This window comes from Pungitius pungitius, chromosome 18, assembly GCF_949316345.1.
Source record: "Pungitius pungitius chromosome 18, fPunPun2.1, whole genome shotgun sequence".
Classification (NCBI taxonomy): domain Eukaryota; kingdom Metazoa; phylum Chordata; class Actinopteri; order Perciformes; family Gasterosteidae; genus Pungitius; species Pungitius pungitius.
The window spans coordinates 3758351-3785991 of record NC_084917.1 but is presented as its reverse complement, the minus strand read 5'-3'; the positions used below and the strand labels follow the sequence as shown (position 1 = coordinate 3785991).

Genomic DNA, 27641 nt, shown 5'->3' with positions numbered 1-27641 from the left:
AAAATAAAGTTTAAAAAAAAATTATTGTTTTTTGTGGGGTAGCAGGAAGCACACCTTTAAATTAACGTTCAAACACGTTATTTATTCAGTCGATCAAAGTAAATAGTTTTAAATTCTTGAGCGCATCCTAAAAGTGTCCATTTACTGTATTCAAAGCTCAAAAGTTCAAATGAACTTAGTATTTTTACATCCGAAGCAAACATTTTTTTTGTACCCATGATCATTTCTCAAGGAATCCAAACTACTAAATGTTCATCAGGTTTCATAGCTTAAGTTGTTATACAAGTCACCTTATGGAGTTCCAATCATATCATCATCATCACAATGGTAGCGATCACCAGGTTCAACGCGCTTCCACTCGGCTGATCCACTAGCATCAAAATGCTTCTTTCCAGGTCACTGAACCCCCCCCCCCCCCCGTGGCGATTGGCCCTAACACAGACGGATCCACTCAATAATCACTCCAAATAACTGCAGCCCAGTTTGAGCTAATCCCCCCCCCCCCCCCTCCTCCCCCCCCCGTATCACAACTCATTGCTCAATCATTATTGCTGCATACATTCCCTGTGAACATCCGAGTGACGCCTAGAAGCCGCCCATCAGCAGCAGGGCGAGGCCGAGCGACGCCAGCAGCGGGAGGGTCGTCTCGGCGCGGGGGGGGGCGGCCGAGGCCAGCGGGTCGTGTCCGCAGAAGGCCTCCTCCAGCAGAAGATGGGTGTCCGCGCTGACGCCTGCGTGGAAAGGGGGGGGAGAGAAACGGCGCGTTGAGCATCCAGCTCACATTGCACTTGATTCATCCCCTCTGGTGCTTATATAACCGTAAGCCTGGCATGATGGGGGGGGGGGGGCGGCACACACGCACCGTGTTCTGACCATTCGTCCCACAGAAGCTGGGCCTCCTCGTCCGGATGTTCTCGGTGTTCTCGGTGATCCGGGTCTGTGTGGGATGGCAAAAAACACACACACACCTGGGTCGTGAGTAAAAGTGACTGAGAGAGTTCTCTGAAAGAGCCGTAGCGGGACGAAAAGGGGGCCACGGGAAGGATTAAGAGCAAGCAGACAGGACACAAACAGGAAATTAAAGAGAGGGAGGGAGGGGGGGGGGGGGGGGGTTGACCTTGAGGGAAAGAGCTTGTTTTTTTTGTTGCATTTCAGCAGCAGTCCCACAATGCACATGCTGTCCCGGAGTATTAGTCCAAAGATTCTAATTAAAAGAATTTATTTATTTATATATACAGGTGAAACTCAAAAAATTAGAATATTGTGCAAAACTTCATTTATTTCAGTAAATCAACTTAAAAGGTGAAATGAATATATTATATAGATTCATTACAAGCAAAGTAAGATATTTCAAGCCTTTATTTGATATCATTTTGCATGATTATGGCATACAGCTTATGAAAACCCCAAATTCAAAATCTCAGAAATGTTTTGGCAGTGTGGGCAAGTGCAAAGTCCTGCTGGAAAATGAAGTCAGCGTCTCCATAAAGCTTGTCTGCTGGAGGAAGCATGAACTGCTCTAAAATGTCCTGGTAGACGTTTTAGTTGAATTACTGAAATAAATGAACTTTTGCACAATACTCTAATTTTTGGAGTTTAACCTGTAGATGGAAAAGGACTGTACCCTTTGAGTGATGCACGAGCATCCGCTTGAGTTCCCTGAGGGCCTCGGTGAGGTTTTCCAGCTGGTCGTGGAGGTGGATGTTCTCCTCTATCAGTGCATGAATGGTGTCCTGCAGTTCAAAGCCCCGACTTTGCAGGAGCAGCAGGGCCAAGAGGATGAAGAAAAGCACGGGCCTCAGTCCCCTCATAGCGTCCACCGCGGCCTCAGTCACATCTTCCCCTCTCGCAGGCACACGTCAGTCCCGTGCAGAAGAGATGTGATCCACGGCAGAAATGATTACTGCAGAATGCTCCGTCAGCTTAAACTCAAGGGGAGGTGACAGCCGTTTGTTTCTTTCCAAAGCCAGAGTGTGGAAAGCTGCCAGTGGGCTGCTTCACAATCCATCCAATGTTTCCACCTCATTGGTTACTGTGATGAGCAACAGGCCTCGTTTGCTTCGGTATAAGCTGCTGGTTTAAACTAATGCAGTGTGGAAAAGGAGGAAAATAAATGTTAAGTGTTGATTTCTTATGGTATTTGTGTAAAATAGTTCTAAAATTTGGGTAACCAATCCAATGAATTGTAGCTCATTCCTGTCACATGTAGACATCAGAGCAGTGAGGCCTAGAGGACAGTACTGGTATGAGTTTACTCCCTGAATTAATTGTGGAGAACATTCAGCTGAACATTCTCCAGATGTTCTGGTGATGAGATCATTAAGCCAAGGGTCAGTGACAGCTACATGCGTTTCATGGTGGTCAGTGCACAGGAATCAGCACATGCTCCAAAGGCAACTCAAACGTATACTAATATTTATGTACCTTTTTAGTTAATGGTTTTCAAAAAAGGCATTAACTCTGCTGAAAATGCTTTGATCTGTATGACATATCCAGGCATCAGAGCTTTGGTGTCTAACTCGGAACGACAAATATAACTTGCATCCATAAAACGCTGACAAATCATAAATGGTGTTTTCATTTTGCTTATTATAAACTCAGCAAATAAGCATGAACAAAAAAAACTTGATTCATTTTCCCAAACCATAGGGTCAGATATCTGCTACGTCTGTCATATTAGAAACCACAGCTGTAGTAGTGATCCAGTTAAGACACAGGAAAACAAGTAGGTATTTTTTCCCAAAGAAGCTTTTATTTAATCACGTGTATCATTATGCTGTCTTGGCAGCCCTGGTGCGCTTCTTCTTGACCACGACGGGCTTCTGGCTCTTCAGAATAGCACTGGCACGACGCAGGGCGGCCTGGGGACACAGGACACTCCAATATCATACTGAACTACAAATTAAGAAGGCAACAAATCATACAACTATTTTAGTGGCAAACATCACAAGCTCACCATGCGCAGGTCCTTTCTGTACTGGTTCTTGCTAATGATGTGCCTAATGCTGTTGAGGGTGGCACGAGAGTTCTTGTTGATGGTGATCTTCTGGTAAGAGTTTCTTGGCTTGTTCTGGCCTGTGCAGCAAGGAAACAAAGTACATGTGTAAGACATTCACATGAAGAAAATGTACATTCTGACTTTCAGTTCAAATGATTTGAGTATCAGGTAAAGACTATTCTATTCACCAAAACAAATCCCTGGTTTTACATTATACGCAAGGTCCCAGGTGACTGAACGTGGTAAATGTTTACCTTTGCGTTTTTTCAGCACCACAACGACTCCCTTGCCGTCGGCAGCTGGCTCCACACCCACAGTCTTCTTGTGCACCAAACCATTGAAGCGGAACGAGTTCTTGGACTTCAGGTTGTTGGGCTCCTGTCACATTAATACATTACAATCAGATTACCTCCCCCTTCTGGACAGCTTACACATTAAGCACTCCTATCATGTCCTGTAAGCTACAGGGTCCACACAGAACACTTAGTGTGCAGTATCACAGCAGTGTGTAGACTCGGGTTATGCATGGTTGCTTTTTGGAATTCAATAAGTGCGGTGCGCCTCCTCCACCACCTCATTGTACAGTTGGCCCATACTAAAACAGGGCTTTTAATGCTCATGCAGATTTTTAGGGAACACCTAGTTAGGTCTTATAATGTTAACATCACACACACTCGGATCTGTTGGGTGGCCTGAGCAGAGGCAGGAGTAACTTTACTCACAGTACTGTAGGTCTGTCCGTTCCTCTTGATGAGGAAGCTGGAGCAGTTCCTGATGATCATCCACTGCAAATGGGACGACATGATGAACCTGGACAAAACAAGACAGTGCCATCTTTAATGAAGCCCATCTGATGGGACACTTTAGGTAAAGATTAGTGGTGTAGCCTCTAACGTTAGATACTTGCCGACAGGCGTCATTTGAACATTCAAATCAACGTGTTCACCTGGTAACACGATTACTAAATTAGCCAAACATTTAAATGTGCGTAATTGTTGATTCAGTATTGCATAACATACTGTGTATATCAAATAATTGCACTGGTTAATACAGGACAGCGTGGTGGATACATTAAAGCAGTTAGCTATAGCTAGCTAACGTTAGCTCCGAAGCTCGGCGCACAACGAGGCCTAGTACGGTCGACGTGATCACAAATGTATCTTTCCATTCCTGGATTATTCTAGGACATGTTATGACACATAGGATACAGGACAATTTGCACAATAATAATTGCTTACTTTGTGTAACTAAATAGAGGCACGGAGACACAATAAATTAACTTTAGTGAGTGGCTAGTAGCTGCCGTGGCGACCACGTTACCTTTTAGCGGAGGAAAAGAACTGGAGAGACCGGAAACCGCTTAACGGAACCTCTAACTCAAATCAGTGCGCGCCAACTGGTACTTGTTTATATATAATTTGCCATCAAACAGATGTTTTATCCAATTTTAAAGATTTAACATGACATTTGAATGTCATGTTGATTCACAGGGTAATCATTTGTATCCGTACTACGACACAATAACATATTGAATGTTCTTGTGTCAAGTACTAACTATCTGCAAGCCCAGCGGAGGAATACCACTTCACCCTGCGCATTTCAACGGTGACGTCATTAATGCGCGCCTTGTGTTTACAGACAGCCGTCAAAATTTAAAATGTCAACTGTTTTAACCCTAAAACGAGTCCGATTTAAATATCGATATGAGTTTGTGTGAAGGATACGCTGACAGAAAATTATACTGTGCTATTAGAAATAATCTTTATTGAAGGATACAGATTTTGTGAAGTGTTAGGTCATTATAAAGTTTGGGTATGATGTAACATGGCACCTGCAGGCGGTGTCTTCATGTGAAAACATGGATAAAGCAGAAGATCTGGAGACACTTGGTGAGGAACTGTACTCTCTGATTTACCCCAAACACAAAGAGAATGCTGGAAAACTCACAGGTGAGTTGAAACGCATGTCACGTTGTGTGATTTTACTTTGATAATACGAAATCAAAGGAAGGTTCCCAAGCCTGTGTATGTTCCAGGTATGCTGCTGGAGTTGCCAGGTCCTGTTCTGAGTCAGATGGTGCAGGACAAGGCCACGCTGTCCGCAGGCGTGGAGAAAGCCCTGCAAGCCCTACAGCTGGCACAAGAACCCAGGTACAGCATTGTGCAATGTGGTTGCCCAGCCTGTAGTCCTCCTTCTATCACGCAGTCTGGTTGCAATTTGTGAGCCCTATCCCAGCCGAGGGTTTTAGATAGTGTTTAGATGTTTGAAGAAATGTCATCTTGAGGGTAGGTTTGCCCATGAATGCAGCATCAGCCATGTATTACTTTGGTAACAAGGACTAATTGATTGTCAATTTGTGTGTGTCACAGTCTAAAAAATGTCACTCCATGGAATTAATGTTTCAGAAAACTTTTCAAAGTGTGCATTAACAAGTCGTTGCATCTCTTTGCAGCAAGACATCGCGTAAGGACGACGATGACCTGTCTGTGTCTTCTGACTCTCTGGGCGAGCAGCTGTTTGAGCTGGTGGATGTTTACAACACCGGCCACTCCCAGAAAATCACAGGTAAGCAACCAGTTCTGTGGGACCGAACAAACACCTTGTATGATGCTGTAAGATACCCTTCAGGCCCGAAGCAACGGGCGTGCAATGCATACATATGTATATGCATAGTGCATATCACTTCTCTATAATAAGGACCCTTGCATTAGTTTTATGTGAAAAGCTAAACCATGAACTTTTATTGAGATTCTTTTTATATGTCATACTATACTATTACATTTTAAAAGGGTTTTTTTGTGACATACTGAGTAATTTGCTGTTCTTCCACAGGAATGCTCCTGGAACAGCACAAACAGGCCATTTTAAACCTTCTTTCTGACCCCAAACTACTGGAAGAGCAGGTGAACTTCTCCCTGAAGACACTGAAGGAGTATGTGTCTCACTGCACTCCTTCAATCTACAAAATGTAATAAAATAAATGAATCATTTTCCTTCTGATATATTAACATAACCCGCTATTCAAAATCAGGCAGAACATGGAAGGGACAGACTTTAGTGACGCTGACGACGCAGAGAGGCTCGGCGAGAAGATCTTCCCACTAGTGGAAGAGCTGGACCCTCTCCATGCAAATGATATTACAGGTGACCCACTATGTAGTGGAATTCCCTTTTAAACTTCATTATTGTCAAAGATGTTATATCTTAGGAAGCTGCTTCTATTCCTCTGCGTCTATCGGTGCAGGTATGCTGCTGGAAATGGACCCAGCTGCTCTCCACCAGCTGCTCAGTGACCACACGATGCTGAAGGTCGCCGTTCAGAAAGCGCAGGCTGCACTGGACTCGTCGAATCAGACTCTCTCTACTTGACCAGAAGAGCATTGCAATATTTTACACACATAATAGTAAATTAATGATTGTGATTAACTCCGATAATATAATGCTGGGAAGTGTGAACACATCCCTTTAGGAGATCATTTGACTTTAATAAGCAGCTAACTAAAAAAATACACTTTGTAAATAATTGAAAAGTCTAGTTAGCCCAAACTGATATTGCCCTTTGGAATTTGGGTGCTCTCTTTGTTAGCATCATAATCATTGTCACTTGATAAAAATGTTTACAGCAGAAGTGTTGCCAACAGTCATGCTATGACAACTTTGTTTTTGGACTGTACATAATGTAGGTTTGAGTTGATTAAATGTTTCTGCCAAGAGAAAATAAGGCAAATTGTACATATAAATGAAGAAGTATGTTTTCATTGCATTTGAATGTATATTACGGAGACTTATGAATGAAATGTGTTAATCCCGTCCATCTACATTCATTTAGTCTCCTGGCTAAAGGGCCACAACATGCTATCAAATACATAGCTAAAATTAAATTATACCGAGGGGGAATTTCCTCTTAGTCAGCCTTTCCCACACAACAGTTATTTACATTCTTGTTAGATCTGTCAACTTTGATATACAAATAATATTGAAGTCATTTCATCACATACACTTGTTAGCTGCAAACAACCCGATTTGAAAACACAAAATCCGGTGATAAATAAAACCAAACGACAATTCTTTCAAAGTGCTACAGAGCGCAAAAAAAAAAAACTTTATTACCATTTCATTTTCACCTTCTGTATTCACTGTTAAGTCAATCATTTTACATGAGGAACTCAAACATTGGGTGAAACTATTCCTTCTCTGAAACAAAAGGGGGGGCCTTTTGAAATCATAACCGGAGGCCTACAAGATGATTGAGGAGAACAAATAATCTAATTAACACTCACATCAGCAAATTGAAATGACATGGGAGTTTTTATCTAAATTGAGTTAATTGTGCTCAAAAGATTTATTTGTCTGGCCAATACAAATGATCAGTAAATCCATCCGCATCATTTCTGGGGAGTCAGAAGCTATCAGAAAAAAAATAGTTGCTCTCCACACATACACACATGCACTCACATACATCTACACGGCCTACAGCGCATAAATACAATCAATCTGATATACAAATATTTGGATAGATTTCTTTTTAAGCAACATTTTAAAAACAGTTTTAATCCCAATTCCTGCTGTTCTGAAGGCCTCCACTCGCTTCAGTGATCGTCACGTTTCTCTTAAGGAGAACCTGAAGCCGGACACAGCTTTAAAAAGTCAAAGAGTTGTCGATGGGCAGGAGGACAGTGAAATAAATATCTGAGCGCTGCAGACTGTCTTCAACTCTGAGGTCGTGAAGGCGGCTCCGAGCGTCCCTTCCCCTTTTCATCGGACACATCCTTCCTTTTACAGGAGGGCGACAACAACACGGCAGACACAACATCTCGTCTCCAGGTGACAGTAGGGCACTGAAAAGCTGCAAATGCACATACAAGTCCATAATGTGAAAATGAAAGTTGCCGCTTTCTGCTCATCAATCAATCAATGGATGGATGGATGGATCAAACAGGGACATTTGGACCTTATACACAAAGGGATACTTTTCAGGATCATTTTGTTAACAGTGTTAGATTTGAAGAGCAACATAATTTATTGTACATGAACACACATTATGTGTACGAATGCACCCATGTTTTAGATTTGAAATGTGTGTCAAAACACATCACGCAATGCTCCGTTTTGATGCTGGATAAAAGCCCTTCAGGAAAACGCTGATGCCTGTTAAAAATACACCAGTGACAATTACCAAGCCAGGGAAATGGATAAGAGAGTGGTTATCTGGTGGGACAAAGATCTACATGATGGACACTGATTATGCTCTTCTTAGGGGCAGGTAAAAACAAAAACAAAAAGGTCCAGGCATCGAGCAGTGTGTCCATGTGCTTCGTTCACAAGTCTGTTAACGCAACCTCTCTTTAAGACCATGTTTATTTCAACACTGGGTACTGGCGCTGCCCCCCCAAACGTCCGGAGCGGGGTCCGCCTCCCGATGGCGCACTTGTCTGGGATGAGGTGGGGGAGAAAAAGAAAAAAACAGCAGCAAGGAAAGAGCGTTAGAAAGGAGAAATGAGACAAACGAGAGAGACCCTCACACTTTACAACAGCCAAGCAGTTTGCTATTCTCACCTGTGCAAACTGTGCGGGGTTATAAAAGGTGACGCCTCCAGCGGGTGCCGTTTCCTGGGGGGGGCTCTGAAAAGAACAAAGCGAGTCAGGACAGTGTGCGGGCCAGTGCCGTATCACTTCTACGGGCAGACGAGGCAAGGGGAGGAAAACGAGGAAAAGTGGGTAAACTAACAACAACAAGGCGTGAAAAAAAAAAAAAAAAAAACACCGCTTCATGTGTTTTAGTAACCGTGCAAGCGCTACGATGCGTTATTGTCAAGTTCTGTGCTGACGACAAGCAGGGGAGCGGCGTGTCTCCAGCACGCCTCACTCTGACCTACGCTGGGAAGGCAGCAGATGACAGGGAATAACTGGGCTGTGGTCGGTTCGCTCGCTCCTAGCGTGCTCAGAGTCAGAGATGCTGGAGACGGCAGGCAGACATCCTGGGTTAGAAGGGCGGTGAAGCTACTGGGTGCAAATGGTGAGGCGTGCTGCTTGTGATGTGGGGGGGGGGGGGGGGGGGTGGAGGGTCAAGCAGGGGTGTGGGGAGGGTTTGGACCATTTGAGGCCCAGCCGGAGGTACCTGGTTTAAATGCTGACTCACTTCTCGTGATAAAGAACTCATTGAGCTAGAACGCGAGAGCTGAAGACAGCAGAAGGGAAATAAAGCAGTGGACAACAAAAACACACAAACTCATATTATCATTCTCCCATGCATCAGATTAGCTCCGCTTCGCACTGTTTAGAATGAATACATATGATTAGCAGTAGAAAAATGATGATTCTTAGATTAGACATGGGGGGAATTCGATTAAAACAACAAATGGAACACAGCTTCAACATTGCATCAAGGCTGGGAGTTTATGGGGACAGATTTTAAGTTGACATGCTTGCATTCCCATGTTGTTTCCGCCTCTTATACGATCTTCTATAGAGATATACACACTAGTGAGCACACTGCACTGCCTGGTTAGGGTGGTGAGCGTTATGGTTCAGTGGCGGCGTGACGGTGCTGCGGTGGCTACAGTAGCAGTGGACAGGAGGAGCGCGACTCACCTCCCCGGATCGTGAGCCATCAGGCACGGCAGGACCTTCGGGGGCGGGTGGTAACAACGTTGGGTTGAACATCTAGTCAGATTAATTAAAGAGCATCAGAAGGGAATGTGGATGAGTAGATAGTCAGCTTTGTACTTCCTGTTGACGGGCTAAAATGAACTTATCTGCCACCGTGACATTTAATAAAGAGTTTCTGTTAAGATTTTGTATCATAATTTGTCAATAAACTTGTTATTTGAGTATAATACTACATCGTGAACTAACCAGGTACGCCAGTAAAGACAAACATACCTGTGTAGCAGGTGAATTCTGCTCCTGACTTCCTCCTTCGCTGCCTTCTAGAGGTTGTTGATCGCCAGGAGCTGCACACAAATATTTTATAACTTCAATTTGTACAGTGGCTTCCAGAAAACAGCTGCTTCCATCATAAACTAACAATATTATCCGCATCTTCATTGAAAGGCAATTCACAAATCGACACATGACACGCACCCGAACTAGGCACAAACAAGTTAGCGGGCATGGACATCGGCGCCAAAGGAGCGAAGATCTCTGCAGGAGGAGGGGCCGATCCGCCCGGTTTAGCGATCCGACCGGGGTTCAAAACGTCCACGTACCTGCTCTTTGTGCCTGGAAAAAAAGAAAGAAAAGAAAATTGTAAAAGCTCTCCGACCAATTAGGTCGACAACATGCGGCGTCCCGTTGATTGATTTCAAAGCCCCAAGCAGAGAATCCTCCTCTAACCCGCTCTCCTGGAGAACATGTTGACAGGAGGACCGCCACTCGGAGGTGCGGCAGGCCCTCCGGGACCAGGCATGTGCGGCATCTTGGGGAAGCCGGGAGGGGGAGGCGGAAGGGGCTTGCTCTAAAAAAATAAAGAGAACTGGTTGATGTATAAACGCTTTCGACAAAGCCACTCTGCTTAGACGTGAGAAGCTGTGATTACAGACCTCCTCTTCAGGCTCGTTCAAGTCGACCCATTTCTGCTTATTTTCATCCCAGACAATCTGCCAATCAAGAACAAAAGGGCTCTGAGAACTGGTGCAACATAGAGGTAACAAATCTAATGCAAAAACACAAAAGGATGCTAAAATAGGACCTGCACGTGTAACAGCTATAACTTACAGATTTGTTTTTGTCATCGGGCAAGTGAGCCTCGTTCTTTCCCTTCCTATAGAGCCAGTTTAGCCAACCACCTCCTCCTGCTGCTGCTCCTCCTCCTCCTCCTCCTCCTCCTCCTCCTCCACCCCTACCACCACCCTGCGTGAAAGAAAGGAAGCAGCACTGGTGACCACTCGTGAACGCCGTGGGAGCACTGCATTGGATCGGCGCGGTGACGCATCGATATGAACCTTTTTCGGGGAGTCCTTCTTGACTCTCTTGGCCTCCTCCGTGCGCGGCGGCTGTTCCGGAATCGAGGGCGGCAGGGGAGAGGCCTGCTTGATGGCAGAGTTGCTCCGCTCTCTTCCGCCAGAGTGAGTGGAAGATTCAGAGGTGGTGCGGGAGCGGCGCCCCGAAGCCTGTGGGCCACAAATGATTGGTCAGTACAACACACACACACACACACATACACCTATATGCCTTGCAGAAGGGGCTTTGCACAACATCGGTGTGCAAAACTAACAAGATCTGGACAGATTCAACGAGAAGAAGATTATTTCAGCAACAAAAAAACGCACCACATGCATTGAAGACTGTGAAGTCGTCCGTGATCTCCTCCCGGGAGCCTGCGGTGCCAGAAAATACCCAAGGTTACCATTGAATTCTTTTGGCAAAAGGCTACACGTCATAACGTTTTGGATATCTGTACAGTGGATTCCTCACAGTGTGAGCCATGTGGTCATAGAAGTCCATCTGCGGCGTGAAGGAGCTCCTGCGTGGGGAGGAGGAGGATACGGTGTGAGCCGCGTGCATCTCGGGCGGCGCGTGGGACATCTGCTGCGCAGGCGGCATGTGCCCAGGGGAAGAGGGCATGTGTTGGTTCACGTGATTGGCCACGTGATGGTGCATCGGGGGCGGCGGGGGGTTCATCTGCACTGGCGAATGCGGCTGGGGGTTCATCTGCACTGGCGAATGCGGCTGGGGGTTCATCTGCACTGGCGAATGCGGCTGCTGAGCGTGTGGAGACGTCTGGGCCCCGTGAAGAGGTGGGCCACACGGCTGCTGATGGGCTCCTGGGTACATCTCGACCTGCTCCGGCTGGGGTTGAAAGGGCGGAGGGGCAAAGCCGGGACCCTGTGGAGGGTAGCCCGAGAAGGCCATGTGGCCTGGTGGTCCACTGGGGGGTACCGGGTAGAACTGGGGGACCTCACTGGTGGGCTGGGGAGGTGCCATCCCGTCTCGGAGGATAGAGGTGGGAGCTGAGAGAAAGACAACATGAGGAAGGAATGCATTCTGAATCTGGCTCGTGCGCAGTGAGGTTCAAAAGGAGTCCACAAGAAATATATTCACACCCACGCACGCGCTAACACACCTGGGGGCATCAGCTGAACTCCCTGCGGTTGCGCCCCGGGCAGCAAAGAGCTCATTAGTGGGTTGTCGGGGGCGGGGCCGTCTAACTCCGCAGCCACGCTGTAAGGTTCCACTGGACTCAGCGGGTCCAGGTCGGAGCTGGGGCTGCTGCAGTCGTACTGTGTAGGAGTTGCTCTGTCTTCATTGTATGTAATCACTCCCGTCTAGAAAGTAAATGGAAATAGAAGACAGGCTTCAAACATTTGTTCCAACCAATTAGGGAGATTAACTCATTCACAAGAAAACCATATACTAAAAAAAACTGCTGAAACTAAAACCCTTTTTTATAAAAGCTTTGTGTAAATAAAAATGGCCACACATAACTACAAGCACACGTCTTCCTCCTCCTCCTCACCCTCATCTGTCCATCCAGCTGCCTGAGGTGGATCAGCCAGTCAGGCTCGTTGAACAACTCCTGCTCCGGCTTCTCCTTCAGTTGTGGATCAAAGAATCGCAGCTTTTCCGACATCTGTCAACATACGCCATCAAAATAAATAAAAAGCATGTCTTAGAACGCTAAAGCGGGTACGTATCTGAGCGGAGGAGAACCAGAGGTGTCGACAAGGAGGCCGAGGGGCGCATACCTGTATAATTTGGCTTATGAAAACAGGAGAGTAATAGGAAGGCTGCATGAGGACATTCCGTGAAATGACTTCACAGTAGTGGAAGGCCTGAGCACTCAGACCCGCTTCAGCCAGACGGCATGCATAGATCAACTTGAACACCTGACGAGAGACAAAAAGAGATCAGAGGAATAGAGTTACTCCTCAGCAGTAGCATCTTTAAACCTGCCATAAGAAATAGGAACACTTCTTGACTTATTTCATAGAGTACAATCAATTACTTCTTGTTTGGGCATCTCTTTTCAAAGATATAAACTGTGTGTGTGTGGGTTTATTTGTTCATCTGCCAAAAGATATATACCTGGAAATTGGGCAGTGAGCACGGCTGCGAGCCCAGAGACTGAGCATACTCGTAGGCCTCAGTCCTCTGGATAGCTTCATTGGTCGCACATTGGTTAAAGGACAAACTGAAGTGAAGGAACAAAGATGAGGTTATGTGTCGCCTTTCACTGCATCGTGGTTTAACGAATAAGGACATGTCCGTCTATAACCTGTGGTTGGAGCCGATCAGAACCATCTTGGTGCTTTTCTTCGTGAAAACTCCCAGACCGACCTGGGCCATCAAGTAGCAGAAGTGAGCGGCATCGACCAGCCCCTTGGATACTAACACAAAAAAACAGCAGAGAACGTGAGGTCACGGAGAACGGAAAGGGTTTTCGGCTCAGCGTCGCAGAGGGGCTGCGCTTTGACGCCATCCTACCGAGGGTGTCCCCCATGGTGGTGATGGTGCGAGTGTCCAGGTCCAGGGTGTGCGTGAGGTTAGACAGCACCATGGCCAGGTGAGGGCGCCAGTCGCCCCACTTCTCCTCGCCGCAGCACTGAATGGACGAGGACGAAAAGACGCGTCAACCCGAGGTGGCAACGAGGACACACAGCTTGTGCCACGTCTCCGGAACAAATGATGATGGAAAAAAAATCTAGCGTCTAAGGGTCAAAGAAAGAGATGGATGAAGAAACACTCACAGTGGCTGATGCAGGCATCCTCCCGGACATCAGCTGGTAGACTGTCTGAAGAGGGTCGTTGATGGGCAAACTGTTGGCGAACCTAAACAACAACAATAAACACACCGTTACACCTGTTCAAATGATAGAATAGAGGTGCGGCAGAGTGGCAGTCCCAACCTTTGATGCCCGCCCCCCCCCCCCCCTCCGGTGCTTTACCTGGTCATGACACGTGCATGGGTCCTGTTGTCCATCTTACTGGCCAACAGCAGGGCGTGGCCCCAGAGACCCACCTTCATGGCCGCCTCTAGGGCATCCTAGTTCCCAGACAGAGCGGAATTCATTTCAGATTTCACAAGATACTCATTTGTACGGACTGTCATTCGCCGAAAGGTAAGCTCTTCACCTTCTTGCGGCCAAACAGCAGCAGCTCCCGGAAGCGTTCGGTTTCCTTGCCGAGGTTCTCTGGGACGGTCATGAAGGTGTCGGATAGGAGGGACAGCGGGCCGGCTCCTGGCCCCTCCTCGGCTCGCGCCAGGGGTTCGTTGTTAAAATCAATCAAGTTGGCTTCGTTCGGGCTCTTGCCCGGCAGCCAGACCGAGCGGTGCTCCTTGAGCAGGAGGTCGGCGATGTCCGTGCCCACCACGGTCTTAAGAAACGAGAGCGCGGTAGGTGAGGACGTGGTTTTCGGGGAGATATGCAAGAGACAAAAGTCCCACTTTGACGCAGACTCACCCCGTTCTGCCTGCAGAGCAGCACGATGAATTCCCAGAGCAGGCGGGCAGAGTCCCTGTCCAAGAGGTCGTTGTCACGGGAACACTCCAGCGCTTTGTTCTGGGAGAACTTGATCACGTCCACCTTATGGGTCTCCTCCCTGAAGGACAGGACACAGGATGTGACGGTTTGGTATGCATTGTATCAAGATAGGTAGTTTAGAGCTGGGAAAGTCAAAGGGACGACTTTTCTTATAAAAAAACATATTTTGAAAATGATTGTCTTTGCAGCCAATTCGCAACAAAAAGCTAAACTACACTTTCTTTACCTGGTTTTCAACAGTTGAAGGAATTCAGACCCATGCATTGATATGCGTTTTTAATGGACACCACTGTCCTCGAAAAAGGTCAATGGCTAAAAGATGGGAAAATGTGCAGAGTGAGTGCACTCACTTAACAAGCGGTCCAGGGAAGGATCGGAGTTCGGCCTGATCCGGGGTATCCTGCAGTATGGTCTGTGAAAACAGATCCAAATAATTCTTTACACAGCCATAACTTTGTGAAGGCATGCATATTATTTTACACACAAAGAAAGTTGCACATGACATTATAAAAGCCTGAAGAAGTAGTTAGGGGGCCACATTTAATGAGTTTGCAGGTTAGAGAGTTTAAATTACTCGGCTCCCTTTAAAAAAAAAAAAAAAAAAAAAACGAGAAGAACGAGGTGAACTGAATGCCCAAAATACTGCAACAGCAACATTAACAAACTCTGCTTGAATCTCATCCTGCCGGCTTTTCATGATACAATTTTTCAAAATGCACCTCCAAATTGTGGATATCAACGAGAGCAGGCTGTCCAGCTGAGGGCAGGTTGGGCAGAACTTGAACCAGATGACCCCCAGGTCCAAAGCGGGCACAACGGTGGGGCATAGTGAACTTCTCTGGAGTTGCAGGACGCGGAGGAGCTAGAGGCCAAACATTCAGTCAGAAGGAAAGAAAAAAACATTTTAAAGCCATCAACCGTTTAATAAACGCCAACTTCAGGAGTCTACGCGTTGTGCACATACGCTGATCGGGGGCGATCCAGGTGCTGTCTGTCGTGTACTCAGAGGGATACAGGTACTGGCTGTAGTTCTGGGTGGCATCAGGCTGGTTGGGGTACTGCGCGTAGGAGTAGTCCACAGCCAGCGTGGATGATGTGGGCTCGTCATAGACGGCTGACACCAAGTCGGGCTGGCTTGTGTACACGTGGCTCTGCAGGGTGTGAATAAAACATAAGGTTACTCAAATAGCAAAATACATTTAAACAACATGCAGTAAGCCTGATGAAAGTTATTGGGGGCGAAGCAGAGAACTTTCCTCAGTGCAGTGCAGTGCAGGTCACAATGCTGTAGATTAGGAGGGCAAATCCGCACATCTCACCTGCTGCGACCGCGAGCTGAAGCTGCTCCGCCTGCTGTGGTGGCTGTGAGAGCTGTGCGCGCTGTGTGCCGACTGCTCGCTGTGGACGCTGCGTCGGTCAAAGTCGTCGGCGTACGTCTCCCTGCGTCGCCGGTAGTCCTCGTCGAAGCTGGCATCGTAGCCGGGGTAGTACCGCCACTGATCCTCGTAGCCCTCTTTCCTAGTGAGCAGAGTGCGCCGTGTTCGTTTATCCACCCGAGAGACCCGGATAGCCTCTAACTCCCGCTGACCCCCCTAACATGTTCATTCATTGGATGGGTTTCTCTGCATACCTGGCAGGATACGCCTGTTGATTATACAAGTTGTCTCTGGCTTTGTAGCTGTCACCATAATTCGCCCAGTAGGAGGGATCATAGTATTCTCTGTACCGGGGGTCATATTGTCCGTAGTTGTAGCCTTCACAGAGAAATTATAGAGAAGATTATATTTAAAAAATGTATTTTACGCACCCAAGTTAACGTGTTTTGTGAACTAATTGTAAGTAGTCACAGTTTTCAACCCTGCGGCTCGTACCTCCATATTCATAGTGTTTGGCGTAATCTGCATAATAGTCACTGTAGGCACTTGGGTTGGCTCGCTGGTAATCTTCGGGGTAGCCTTGCCTTTAGGACCAAGCAAGAAAAAAAAGTGAGCTTTACAAGTCAAGTACAAGGACCATCTGAACATACTTCACAGTGCATCTGACACACACATGTATGTATGTATGTGTGTGTGAATCCATCAAACGGTGCTGTCTTGACACAAGACGTCATGTCACATAAAGGATGGCGCTGCGTTCACAGACCTGGATGAGGACCTGTCCGAGTACTGACTGGCTCTGGAGCTGGGCCTCTCTGGCTGCGGCTCTCTGTACTGGTAGTTTGGATCGCGAGCCGGTGGGATCTGCCCGTCGTATCGGCCGTACCACGGATCTACTCTGCCCCTGTACGGACCCTCCTGGAAGATAAGAGCGGTCAGGGATTTTAGGATTCTTTTCTTACCAGGCATGGAAGAAGTTGGTCATCCATTGTGAGGATTTTTTCAAAAGGCATATGAATCCATTTATGAAAGAGAAAATCTGAAGATGTTTTCACATACTTGATAATATTGATGTGCTCTAGGATCCCCAGGTGGTGGAGGTGGGTACTGGCCAGGCGGAGGTGGGTACTGGCCAGGTGGATATGGTGCCCTGCTATCCGGGTATTCTCCATAATTACCATAATAGCCACCGTACATCGCTCCTGGCCCTGGAGGAGGGGGTCCGTAGCCTTGCTGGCTGCCTGCAGCGGAGGGCGGTCGAGGTGGTTCTGCAGCAGCTGGGTAAGAAGCCCCTGGTTGTACTGGTCCTGCTGGCCATGGGGGGTGAGCAGCAGTGGGTGGGGGAGCCCTCCCTTCAGCAGGCCCCTGTGCTGGAGGTGGATACTGTTCCCGAGAGGGTTGTGCTCCACTCCCTGGAACAGGAGGAGCATCACTTTGTCCCTGCAGTGCCGCCCGAGGGTCGGATGTCCTGGGATGTTCGGCTGGTGGGGGCTGGCTGTTCGCAGCAGCTTGGGAGGGGGCTGGGGGTACCTGTGGGGTAGATGAAGAGGCCGGCATCTGGACAGGGACAGGCACATTCCCTTGGGCTCTTGCCCCCTGCTGAGCATCTTTGGTGACCTGTAGGTAAAATCCATTACTAGACTGCGGCGACTCGTGTAGAGACAAGGGATGGCCAGATGTTGGGTTCTGGGCTTGTGATTGGTGCATAGAAAAATCAAGCAGTTCGTAATTTGACGGCGGATTGTGATTGGAGACAGGGGCAGTTGCGAGAGAAGCCTGTGGATTAACTTGGAGAGAAGAGTGGCCGTCCCCAGCCAACGATTGGCCCCTTGAGAGAGGAGGGCGGACCGGCGGAGTTGTGTTGTCCTGTGTTGCCGCTTTCGTGTTGTCTCGAGTCAGATTGAGCGGCCCCTGGTTAGAGGCAGAAGAATTGAAGCTTATGAATCCGGGGGCAAACGATGGATTGTGATTGGAGGTCATTGGAGGTTGTTCCTGTGTGGCAAGTCTTACAGGGGGGGTTGTTTCCCTGAGGCTACTTTGACTGGATGCTTGAGCGGGCGTGCTGGGGGAGATCATGCTGTAATTGGACACCGGCGGGGCAATCAATACCGGCTGATCGAGCGCGTCGGACACAAGGAGAGAAGCGTAGCCCCGGGTGCCTTGAGGGTCGGTCGGCTGGGCCTCACTCACCTTTGGTGGGTTCTCTAGGTTCTCTGAGTGTTGCTGGGGAGTTGGCTGGATTCTCTGAGAGGGTTGCAGGTCCAGTGGGCCATCCTCTGGAGGTTGGATGACATCGGTGCTGGGCTCTCGTAGAGGGGCGAGAACCGTTGGCGCCGCGGGGGCCAGGAGGATGTTGGCGCCCAGGCTCCCGGGATCATGCTGAGCCCACAGAGTAGTGGCGGGGCTCTCGCAGGGCCGACTGCCCCCAAAAGCACGGGACGAAGGTCGAGAGAGAGAGTGAACCGCGGGGTGTGGCAGATTAGGGACACCCCCCCCAGCATGCAGGGGGCCATAGATATTTTCCATATTATCCGGCGGCTGCTCCAGATTGCCCGGGATGGCATCGGCACCCATTTCGGCGACCACGTTAGCCGTATCAACTTCAGCGGGGCGCACCCCAACCCCATGGGAGCGCACGGGTTCAAAAGAGCTGTTTGCGCTGGCTTGAAAGACACCGGTGGGTTTGGGGGGGCTAGGCGTGGTGGGCCACATCTGCTCCAGGGGGCTCTGTTGCACACCCACATCAACAGCTGGAGAAGTGTCGATCTGCTCAAAGTAGCCGCCAGCGGCAGCAGCGAGGTTGACATCGTCAGCGAGGCGCGGGCTTTCCTGCTGAATGAAGGTGCCGACGACTCCCTGTTGCCGCCGCGTGCCGCTTCCACTTCCGTGGCTCATGTTGCTGTAGTTGGATGACACACTGGCAGATCTAATCGGCCGTTGGATGGAATCAGGAGTCTCCAGGTTAGGGCCGGTTTCATGCGGGGCGACGTGCGCCGCAGCGGCAGCGGGGCTGCCATGGATGTCACTGGGTAACACTTCCTGGTTCGGCACACACTCCAAATTCTCCACATGGTCGTAATGGGAATCATGAGACATATGGGCGCTTGCCTGAGGGTTGCCATCATTCATGTAGGGTAGGTGGGAATTATCTGCCGGAGGAGGTCCCTGATAATCCAAAGGAACATCTGGGTGGACACTATGGGCTTGTGGGTTGCTCTGAGGCTCCAAGGGTCCCGTGATACCGTTCACTGCTTTGTTTCGGTCTCCGGCCAGCGTTTCTTCATTTTCCACATCATTGTCTTTAAAGAACATTGAGAGTGTACCAGACTCCTGGGAGTATGGGACTTGGACTGGGCCTGGGTCTTGGACTGGGGCAGAACTTGGCCCAGGCCCAGTGTTGGACGCTTGTTGAGCTCCAACAGAGTAAGGCCGGGGGTGAGCATGGGCTTGGCCGGTCCCCATTTGGTGGTAGCCTGAGTCCAGTGGAGGTGTATTGAACCATGAGTCCTGGGGGGCAGATGACTGACTGAAATAGCTTGGATTTTGGAAGTGGGAATTATGCTGCTGTGGTGCTGTTGGGTCGGGCCACTGAGAACCCGGGGCATTTACAGGGTTCTGGGGAGGAAGAGGAGCTTGAACCTGGGGACGTGCGGGTTGTGTCGGAGGGGTGGGGGTGTTGTGATGGGGCGAAGGGGTGTGGGAGGGGTACATCTGGGTCTGTGGAGGTAAATTGAAAGCCGGTGGCGGAGGGTCACTAGTAGGCTGGAAATAATTCTGAACTGACGGAGGGCGACTTCCATGATCAGGGGCCCACTGAGAATAGGAGGTGCTGGGAGGTACGGGCTGGAACAACATGGGCTGCGGAACAGGCTGCCCTTGAAATTCCTGGTTGAAAGGGGTCTGCTGACCTGGTACCGGGGCCAAAGATGGTGGCCCTGCGGCCATAGATGGCGTCTGTTCCGTTGAATTAAAATAACCCTGTTCAGTATGCGGCGACGCATATCCTACAGGACTGGGTGCTGGGTAGACACCGGGGGATGCTGCACTGCGAGGGTTGAACAGTGTCACCCCGGGTAGAGAAGAGGGTGGCGGACCAGAATGAGGGGCCGGGACATCCCCCCGTGTCAGCGGTTGTGGTGGCAGCCCTAAGCCGGCCTGAGAGTACATGGTGTTAGGAGGGGCTTGCATTGGTGGGGGATTGCTGTCGGGTACTGTCGGGAAACCACCGGCAACTATTGGCGCACCTGTAGCCAAGGACGCACCTGCGGCCATAGGGGGAGGAGCTCTAACAAAAGCAAAAGGGTTTGTGATTGGTTGTGTAGCGGGCGGCATCGTGGCACTGGCTGATGCTGCCGCTGCATACTTGTGAGGCCTGGTCCTGCGGTACATATCGGGCCCGGGCGGAGGAGGGCCCGAGGCTCCTGGAGGTCCAGTCGCAGGAGGACGGTGCATGGCTGCGGAGCTTACAGGTCCGAGGACCAGGTGGCTCTAGTAGATGTCACCGAAGGGACTGAAGTCAGGCGAAGCTGTGGAATGAGAAAGGAAAGAGGGAGGAGTCAACATAACGCTACGCTGGCCTACCTGATGGATTATAACCACACCTATGTTTGTGTAGTAGTGAAGGTCTTTATTGAGCTACAACGTGGCAATTTCCACATCAGCTCTGAGAGGTTATGAAAAATACAACAGTGCTTTATTGAGTAAAATACAATGTACTGATTGCAATGAATGGCAACTTCGCAACTTTGATGACATGACGCAAGTAGTATGGTTTTACTTTTTTGTACTCAAACACTTAAAAGAAAAAATAAATGCAAACGCTTGTTTTATTCCATTGCAGAAGAACTGTAGAAGAACTAAGAAGAGAATATCCATTATAAGAAAATATATCAGTATTGGGGGAAAAACAAAACAACTATGTTGAAGTAATATTACTGAAACAAGCTACTTTCTGTGAATATTGTGTCTTCTACGAATCACTGACAAATAGCATATCAGAAATGCATTTATTTGTGTATTAAGTAGGGTATGAAAAGGATGAGAAGTGGTATTTTTCTATGAAGGAAAGCAGAACTGATGTTGCACGTACTCAACAGGCTGATGCAGCTAGCTTGCTAGCTAACGGTTAACGAATAAGTGTCAAATAAAAGTTACGTCTCGCTGCTAGCTGTTGCTTCTGCGCATCTGTATCACTTGTGTTGACACGGTTAGTTGATAAGAAATTTTAATAATGACGCCATGAATGCAAAACAGATGATTGACTAAACTGATGAGATTATCAAATCTGGACCATACACCATAAATCTGTCAGTGGGAAACCTCTCGAGAGCTAGCATGGACTGACATTGAGCTTTCAGAACGATGGGAAGGGAGATCCATAACCGAGTGAAATTAGCGTTAGTTGACTGATTAGCTCCACGAAAATGATTCCAGATATTTGAAACCACCCAGATTATAAATGCATCAACAACCGTTATAAACCCTGTAAACTAACGTTACCGCCGACGACGACGGAACAACTCGCCGGGCAGTAATCCCGAAACAAAACAAAGTTAGGGTCAGCAACAGAGATCCGTGATCGACAACAGAGATCCGTGATCGACTTGTGATCGCTAATGCGCACTTGTTGCACTTCTACAAAAATCAAATTAACGTTAGACAGTAGGCAGCCTACGAGGAAAGGTCCCGAGTGCCTGGCTCAACGCTAACGGTAACGCTACACGTCCTGAACGCCATAACCATCAAAACAAAGCAATCTAAAGTCGCCCGTCGCCTAAAAAATGCCCCCCAAAAAGCGAAGGATTTATCCCTGAGCACATATTTAACACTGACAGGGACACGTGCCGAACAGTTAAAGGTCCCTTGCATGATTTAAGCAGGTTCACTGCCTGGTCGGCTAGCCTTAGCATTCGTGCTAATTTAGCACCGCTTGCTAACTAGCCTATGCTAACTACAAGGGTAACAGTTAAATGCCTGTTTTATACACCAGAGCAAGACTTTCGGACCAAAGCATTGACAGCGATTGCATGAATGTACTCTTACCCGACGTCCGAAACCTCCAAAAATCATACAATTCTTACAAATGTGCAGGACAGTGAGTGTGACACACCGCCACCGCCACCATCTGAACACATCCTACTAGGCTACGTGTACATGCAACGTCACGGGCCAAACACCCACTACGTCATCACGGGGCGGGGCGTGTTAAAGGTAAAACTTCTGAAATTACCTGATTCAAGGTCTGTGCATCCGGACACTTGGGGGAGAACCAGGGATCCTCGAGTCTTCACCGTTAGGCCATATCGGACATGCTTTGATCTTGAAATATGCATTTTTTTTCTTTCAAAATGCTACGTTAACTACATTTACTTACTCCAGTTTGAATGTATCAAGCATACATGAAAATCCAATTATTCATTTTCCTTACATTCCAGATCTTATACATACATAGATATAGATGGCATCATCAACAAATGATCATACTATGTTACTTATGCAACATCTTGTAGTACCAAAGATAAAAGCCTAAAGTGAAAGACAGGGAAAAAGTGACATTTGAAGACTGTAGGTAATGTGGACATGCGTCCACTAGGAGGTGCACTCTAGTCTGATAGACATTAAACACAATGAAAGGTGGCCATTCACTACAATCAGGTTTTATGTATGTATATAAATATATATTTGAAATGTTGATATTTGATTTACTGTTGTTAAGACAAGCCTAAATTATTAACTTTAGTATTGTATTTAAATAATAAAATACTATCCATCTATGCCCTGCGATTGGCTGGCGACCGATCCAGGGTTTACCCCGTCTCTCGACCCTGAGTACATGATAAGCGGTTTGAAGGTGGAAGATGTTTCAACTGAAACTCTTTGGCTATGATTCCAGTGAAACAAGATACTTATTGCAACATGCAGTTTTCTTAAATGTATGAATAATGTTATTCAGTGCCAATGAAAATATTGTCCACCCTGACAATAGCTTTACATCATCTAACATTCCATGCAACCACCGGACCGATCCTTCATCATCAGCAATCCACACGAGACGTAGTCTCTGTTTGAAAATACATGAAAGTAATCCCCTCTTTTCACGGAATTGAAAAAGTAACTCTCGAAACTTGTAGTCAAGGAGCGCAAGTGAGAGAAACTAAACACTCTCAGTGCAGACAGCTCAGGCCCACTGCATACACAAAGATTTATGTCTTGTTCACACACCCTCTTTACCTCTACTTTCGCTCAGACTTGTTAACCGAAACCTTCCCTCCCACCGGAGTCTTTCTAGAGAGGGGCAGGTTGGAACAGACCCTCGTGTTAACACGTCAAAACCTCCTGGCTGGTCCCCTCGGTGGAGGATGAGCGCCTTGAGTAATCTCCAACCGAATTTGTTCAGTTTGTGTTACATCGTTTTTATGACAAGATTTGTTGATAACAAAAAGACGTACAGTGGTTATAGCATATCATCATATTGTACAACCCATTACAAGTCCTTATTTGTTTCCAACTGCACTCGAGTGTGTTATAAACATCCATTCATTCTTTATTATATATTTCTTATAAAATGCAAAGGGGGGGGGGGGGGGGAGAAGTAAATCATAACTACACAACTCCAGGTTCGGCGCTGCAACCGAAGTGGCCTTAAAGGTTTCACAAATGCGCGCACACTTCCCGCTTCTCTCACAACGCACCGCAGAGAACAACCACTGCCCCCTCACACAACTCCCTGTTCTCATTTCATGTTTCAATAATTCCCCCCCCCCGGCACTTCTCCATGTCCCTTCAACACATGCCCCCCCCCCCCCCCCCCACCCACCGCATCACTTCCCGTGGGTACGTATGACAGAGACTTTTTGTCTGCACTGCTCTTTAAGGTTGTGTTTACAGGAAAAGCCAGGAGAGTGGCTCATGTTTGGTAAACCGCTGTCTAAACTCCACCGATAAGCCGCCCAATGTTTGTGAATGTTAACGCCACGGGGGCCCCGAACAATGTCCCCCAGAGTGAGTTCATCCCGTATGCTCGTAATCAGCTGTCACCCTCTGCAGGTGTGTGATGGCTGAGATAAAGGAGGAGGAGGAGGAGGAGGGAATAACAAATACATCAGATGTAGAGACCCATCTCCTGTGTCTTTATCTCTCACACACACACACACACACACACACACACACACACACACACACACACACACACACACACACACACACACACACACACACACACACACACACACACACACACAGACATCGTTGTGGTTAATAGGATGATGGAAAAGATTGGCAAGCGTGGGCCTGGTTTTAAACTTCAGGATGCAAAGATTAGAGGAACCGTGGTCAAAAATCTCCTATCAGAGGATCTCCCGGATCCCTTCGTAATAAATCAGCGTTCAAGTTGCTGCGATAAGAAACCCACCCGTGTCATGCTTCGGCGCCATTGTCACCGTCTTCCAGAAGGAAGTAGGACCAAGCAGAAGTATCAGTGACTGGCTTCAAATATCTTGTTTGATTTCTGTTCTTTGGTTGCTGGTGACTTGAGTTTTGATTTTTAATATTTCTCAATAATAAGTATCACATGATGTGTTTCAAGTGAATGAACAACAATGTTTCCCCACCTCACATTTGGACTTTTGGTGGCACGTATTGTAACATTTAATACATTTAAGGAAGCCGAGCCAGCATGCACAAGTTACTGCACCCTAAATGAAGTCACTAGTGAGATTATTATTATCATGCTGTTCCACCTGAAGGAGGCTGTGATTGTGTGGGATCCATTAGAAAGCATCTAACGGCCTACGAGGCCTTCGGGATTTTGACAACCAGACGGGGGCGCCATTGCTCAGGTGATTTATCACAAGGAACTCGTAACGCAACAACAATAGACACAAATGTAGGTGGGATAACATTTCACATAGTAACTCTACTGATCCAGAATAGATTTTGGCCTTTCAATATGAGCTGCTTGATTTTAACATTTGAAGAGAAAGAGGTTTGAGATTTAATTGTTCTTTTTTAATCCAGCGAGTTCCGTTTTTTGCGCGTCTGTGTGTCTGTGTGTGTGTGTGTGTGTGTGTGTGTGTGTGTCTGTGTGTGTGTGCATCATTGACTGTAGGACAGGAGTAGTTCGAGCAAAATAAAATGACAGATTGAAAGGCAATAATTAGATTACTCCAACGGTCCTGTATCACATTTAACCATCAACTGGGCCTGGAGGCAATTATTGCTTTTCCCAAATTGGGGATCGTCTTTGTTTTCCTGTTGATTAAAGCGAGAGTGACGGGGAGGACACGGTGGAGGTGGAGAATAATGTTTTTACAAGTGGGAGATGGGTTGTTTTACAAGCGAGGGAGGCGCAGACGTCACATCTGCTCCCGCCACTCCCCAGTGGGGCTCGGGCGGGGGGGGGGGGGGGGGCATGGGAACCTTTGGTGGCTCCAATCGGATCTGCAACAGGCTTCTTAAGAGGACAACGTCATTCATCAAGTTGGATCTGTTTCCACCCATCACCTCGTTGGAGGATTAAAAATAAACTCATTCATGGTTCGTCTTTGGTGCTGCAGTGAAAATGGACCCGTCCATCGTCAGAGGTCCATGCACGCGGTGCGCTCTGCCTGCGTAAATGCATCTAATGAAGGTATCTCCTCAATCTGGGGCTGGCGCTCTGCACAGCGCTCCGTCTGCCAAAGAGGGTTTCGAGTTTCCCTCACTGTCTTATCCTGTCTTGCCCCCCCCCCCCCCCCCCCCCCCGGTCCCCACAAGAATGGTGACCGGCACACTTTAATAAGCCATTTCAGAGGGGTCAATTCTCCTTTCTCCACGGCGTCAGCTGGGTCGCCCCTGCCCCCCCCCCCACCCCCGATCTCACCCCCGTCCTCACCCGGCCTCCCCCGTTGGCATGTGTCCGGCCCGCCGTTGTTTACTGGCTGCAGCATTTAGAAGGGTTAGCATTTCACCGCGGCAGCTGTCGGCACCATGTGCCTCCCCCCTCGGGCGGCTGGTCGGCAGCACGCGGGCCAACGCTTCACACGCCGCCCGGCGCCGCCCCCCCCCCCCCCCCAACCCCGCCTGAGGACACCTCCCATCCCTCCTCGCGACCCTCGCTTGGCCTTGGTCGAAAACCGGTAGCCTCGATCAGATATCACACGCCAGTTTAATGCGAAGACAGAGTTCTGGTCTTTAGCTGATGGCTCGTAGCCTGCAGCCCATATATAGTTGGAATGTGCCACTTTCTGTGTGCCGCACCCAGCTGACACGAACAAACTTTATTCGTTTTAGCGGGACAGCTAATATCACGGCTTAAGTGGGATTAAGGGCTCCAGTCACTACATTTTCCACGTCACCTCTCTCATGGACTGGCCTGACAACTGTAATGACCACCAAGACTGGTGGAAAGAAAAAAAGAAGGCGATGGCAAGTTACAGCTCAACAGTGCACATAGTGGCATCTGTCATTAGCCATGCCAACGGCATCCATGGATGGCATGTCGGCGCGACGACCTTTGGTCTACCAAAATATCTCGACTAAACTTAGTCTTTATTTCAGTGGTCACGTGTGGGCGCAGACAGTGAAAACATTGACGCATTGTACTTCAGCCATCGTCAGCATTTAGGGACACTTCATCCACACAGTCGTGGTCGATTTGATGAACTTCGTGGAAATGTGATAGGCATATCCACGGGGGGTCTAACGAAGTGACCTTAATACGATGATGAGCCAATGAATTTTCCTGTCTGTATTGTAACACTATAAATATATAAATATGTGTAAACATTGAGCTCCCATTTCCACTGCATTGGATCCATTTAGGAATTATAAATAGACGTTGCAATACAAGAACCGTGAACACCTGACAACCAAACGAGGACAGAAGATCAGAATGTAAAGCAAAGATGAGTGGAGAAGGGGGGGGGAGTGATAATCTACTTTTTTGAAGATGTAGAGATAATCGAGGAAAGAATGCGACTCATGTCCGTGAGCTTTAGTGCCGCAAACCAGCCGTGGCCTGCTGATGAGCCCATAAACCAGTCGGCAATTTCTGGCGTATTACCGACCACCTTGTGCTGCGGTTCAAAGGGACATCGGCGAGAACCCCACACGAACACTTCTCTTAAAATAAAAAACCCACTCGGTCCCCTTAACGCGTTTGTCTACATGCGCTTTGCAGCTACGCCCACGTGAGTTTATGTCGCCGATCGGCAGATGGTTGTGTTTTTACAGGAACGGGGGGGGGGGGGGGATTGTGAATGTTGGTAATCTCATCCCACCCCCCCCAGAGAGTGGAGTGAGTCTTGGGAGAGTTTAGTAGAGAAGCTACGTCAGGGTGACAGTTGTCGGACCCTCGGCCATGCCATTTGGGTAGAAAGTGATACCGCAGACAGCTGAGGTAGCTTCTGTCACTCTCAGGGTTAATTTGAAGGGTTTTAACATTCACTTCACTCTGGATGGCTTTGTAATGGACGTGGAACTCGGGGGTGAATGGAAATCTCAGCATCCATGAGTCCTCATGTGTGCCCCCCCCCCCCCCCCCCCCCCCCACACACACTCTCGCTCCAAATTACGCTCAACATCTCAAGGCCACGGAGTAGATTCTTGAGGATTATTTCGTGACCACAGGGTAATGCTCTGCCCATAACTCATTCGATCACACTGACTGTGGAAAGGCCTGTCATCCTCCAGCTTACATCCCACTACCACCCACCCACCCACCCCACGCCCAGGGCCCGGATCATGAGTCCCTTGGAGAATGTTTTCTGCTCCTTTCAGGCTGCATTTCAAGAGGTCCCTAAAATA

General features: G+C 48.1%; 3 protein-coding genes across 7 annotated transcripts; 1 reads left to right on the top strand and 2 right to left on the bottom strand.

The window, feature by feature from the left end:
- Positions 1-2730: 2730 nt before the first annotated feature.
- On the bottom strand, positions 2731-4428 carry rpl28 (ribosomal protein L28). 2 transcript variants are annotated; one of them, XM_037483962.2, is made up of 5 exons: positions 4319-4428; positions 3721-3808; positions 3253-3376; positions 2957-3075; positions 2731-2861 (listed from the first exon to the last, which is right to left on the bottom strand). In XM_037483962.2, exons 2-5 carry the CDS (start codon positions 3799-3801, stop codon positions 2772-2774), a joined length of 414 nt encoding a protein of 137 aa, XP_037339859.1. In that variant the 5' UTR covers positions 3802-3808; positions 4319-4428; the 3' UTR covers positions 2731-2771. The 2 variants fall into 2 exon arrangements, with proteins under 2 accessions (XP_037339859.1, XP_037339858.1); XM_037483961.2 differs by having other exon boundaries at positions 4237-4340.
- Positions 4429-4589: 161 nt separating this feature from the next.
- On the top strand, positions 4590-6967 carry LOC119226257 (uncharacterized). The gene is made up of 6 exons (XM_037483960.2): positions 4590-4947; positions 5034-5148; positions 5451-5563; positions 5831-5930; positions 6030-6142; positions 6243-6967. The coding sequence occupies exons 1-6, from the start codon at positions 4857-4859 to the stop codon at positions 6365-6367; spliced, it is 657 nt and encodes a 218-aa protein (XP_037339857.1). The 5' UTR covers positions 4590-4856; the 3' UTR covers positions 6368-6967.
- Positions 6968-7316: 349 nt separating this feature from the next.
- On the bottom strand, positions 7317-22024 carry sec16a (SEC16 homolog A, endoplasmic reticulum export factor). 4 transcript variants are annotated; one of them, XM_037483958.2, is made up of 32 exons: positions 21900-22024; positions 18048-20383; positions 16917-17474; positions 16624-16775; positions 16353-16441; positions 16112-16235; positions 15801-15999; positions 15446-15632; positions 15201-15343; positions 14832-14893; positions 14401-14539; positions 14072-14314; positions 13885-13982; positions 13687-13768; positions 13424-13541; positions 13215-13326; positions 13025-13130; positions 12685-12825; positions 12456-12569; positions 12063-12264; positions 11414-11949; positions 11269-11316; positions 10942-11109; positions 10715-10849; positions 10540-10596; positions 10334-10454; positions 10082-10219; positions 9881-9951; positions 9590-9661; positions 9117-9176; positions 8555-8620; positions 7317-8430 (listed from the first exon to the last, which is right to left on the bottom strand). In XM_037483958.2, the coding sequence occupies exons 2-32, from the start codon at positions 20307-20309 to the stop codon at positions 8356-8358; spliced, it is 6678 nt and encodes a 2225-aa protein (XP_037339855.2). In that variant the 5' UTR covers positions 20310-20383; positions 21900-22024; the 3' UTR covers positions 7317-8355. The 4 variants fall into 4 exon arrangements, with proteins under 4 accessions (XP_037339855.2, XP_037339852.2, XP_037339853.2 ...); XM_037483955.2 differs by having other exon boundaries at positions 16917-20383; XM_037483956.2 differs by having other exon boundaries at positions 9138-9176; positions 16917-20383.
- Positions 22025-27641: the final 5617 nt, after the last annotated feature.

Excerpts from the sequence above, each read along its gene's own strand:
- rpl28 (XM_037483962.2), bottom strand. The coding sequence starts at position 3,801 with ATGTCGTCCCATTTGCAGTGGATGATCATCAGGAACTGCTCCAGCTTC. Across the intron at positions 3,377-3,720 it reads ACGGACAGACCTACAGTACT|GAGCCCAACAACCTGAAGTC; the intron begins GTGAGTAAAGTT and ends TTAATGTGACAG. Across the intron at positions 2,862-2,956 it reads ACAGAAAGGACCTGCGCATG|GCCGCCCTGCGTCGTGCCAG; the intron begins GTGAGCTTGTGA and ends CTGTGTCCCCAG.
- LOC119226257 (XM_037483960.2), top strand. The coding sequence starts at position 4,857 with ATGGATAAAGCAGAAGATCTGGAGACACTTGGTGAGGAACTGTACTCT. Across the intron at positions 5,931-6,029 it reads TCCCTGAAGACACTGAAGGA|GCAGAACATGGAAGGGACAG; the intron begins GTATGTGTCTCA and ends ATTCAAAATCAG. Across the intron at positions 6,143-6,242 it reads CCATGCAAATGATATTACAG|GTATGCTGCTGGAAATGGAC; the intron begins GTGACCCACTAT and ends CTATCGGTGCAG.
- sec16a (XM_037483955.2), bottom strand. The coding sequence starts at position 20,309 with ATGCACCGTCCTCCTGCGACTGGACCTCCAGGAGCCTCGGGCCCTCCT. Across the intron at positions 15,344-15,445 it reads CTGGATCGCCCCCGATCAGC|CTCCTCCGCGTCCTGCAACT; the intron begins GTATGTGCACAA and ends TTTGGCCTCTAG. Across the intron at positions 12,265-12,455 it reads AGCTGGATGGACAGATGAGG|ACGGGAGTGATTACATACAA; the intron begins GTGAGGAGGAGG and ends TTTACTTTCTAG.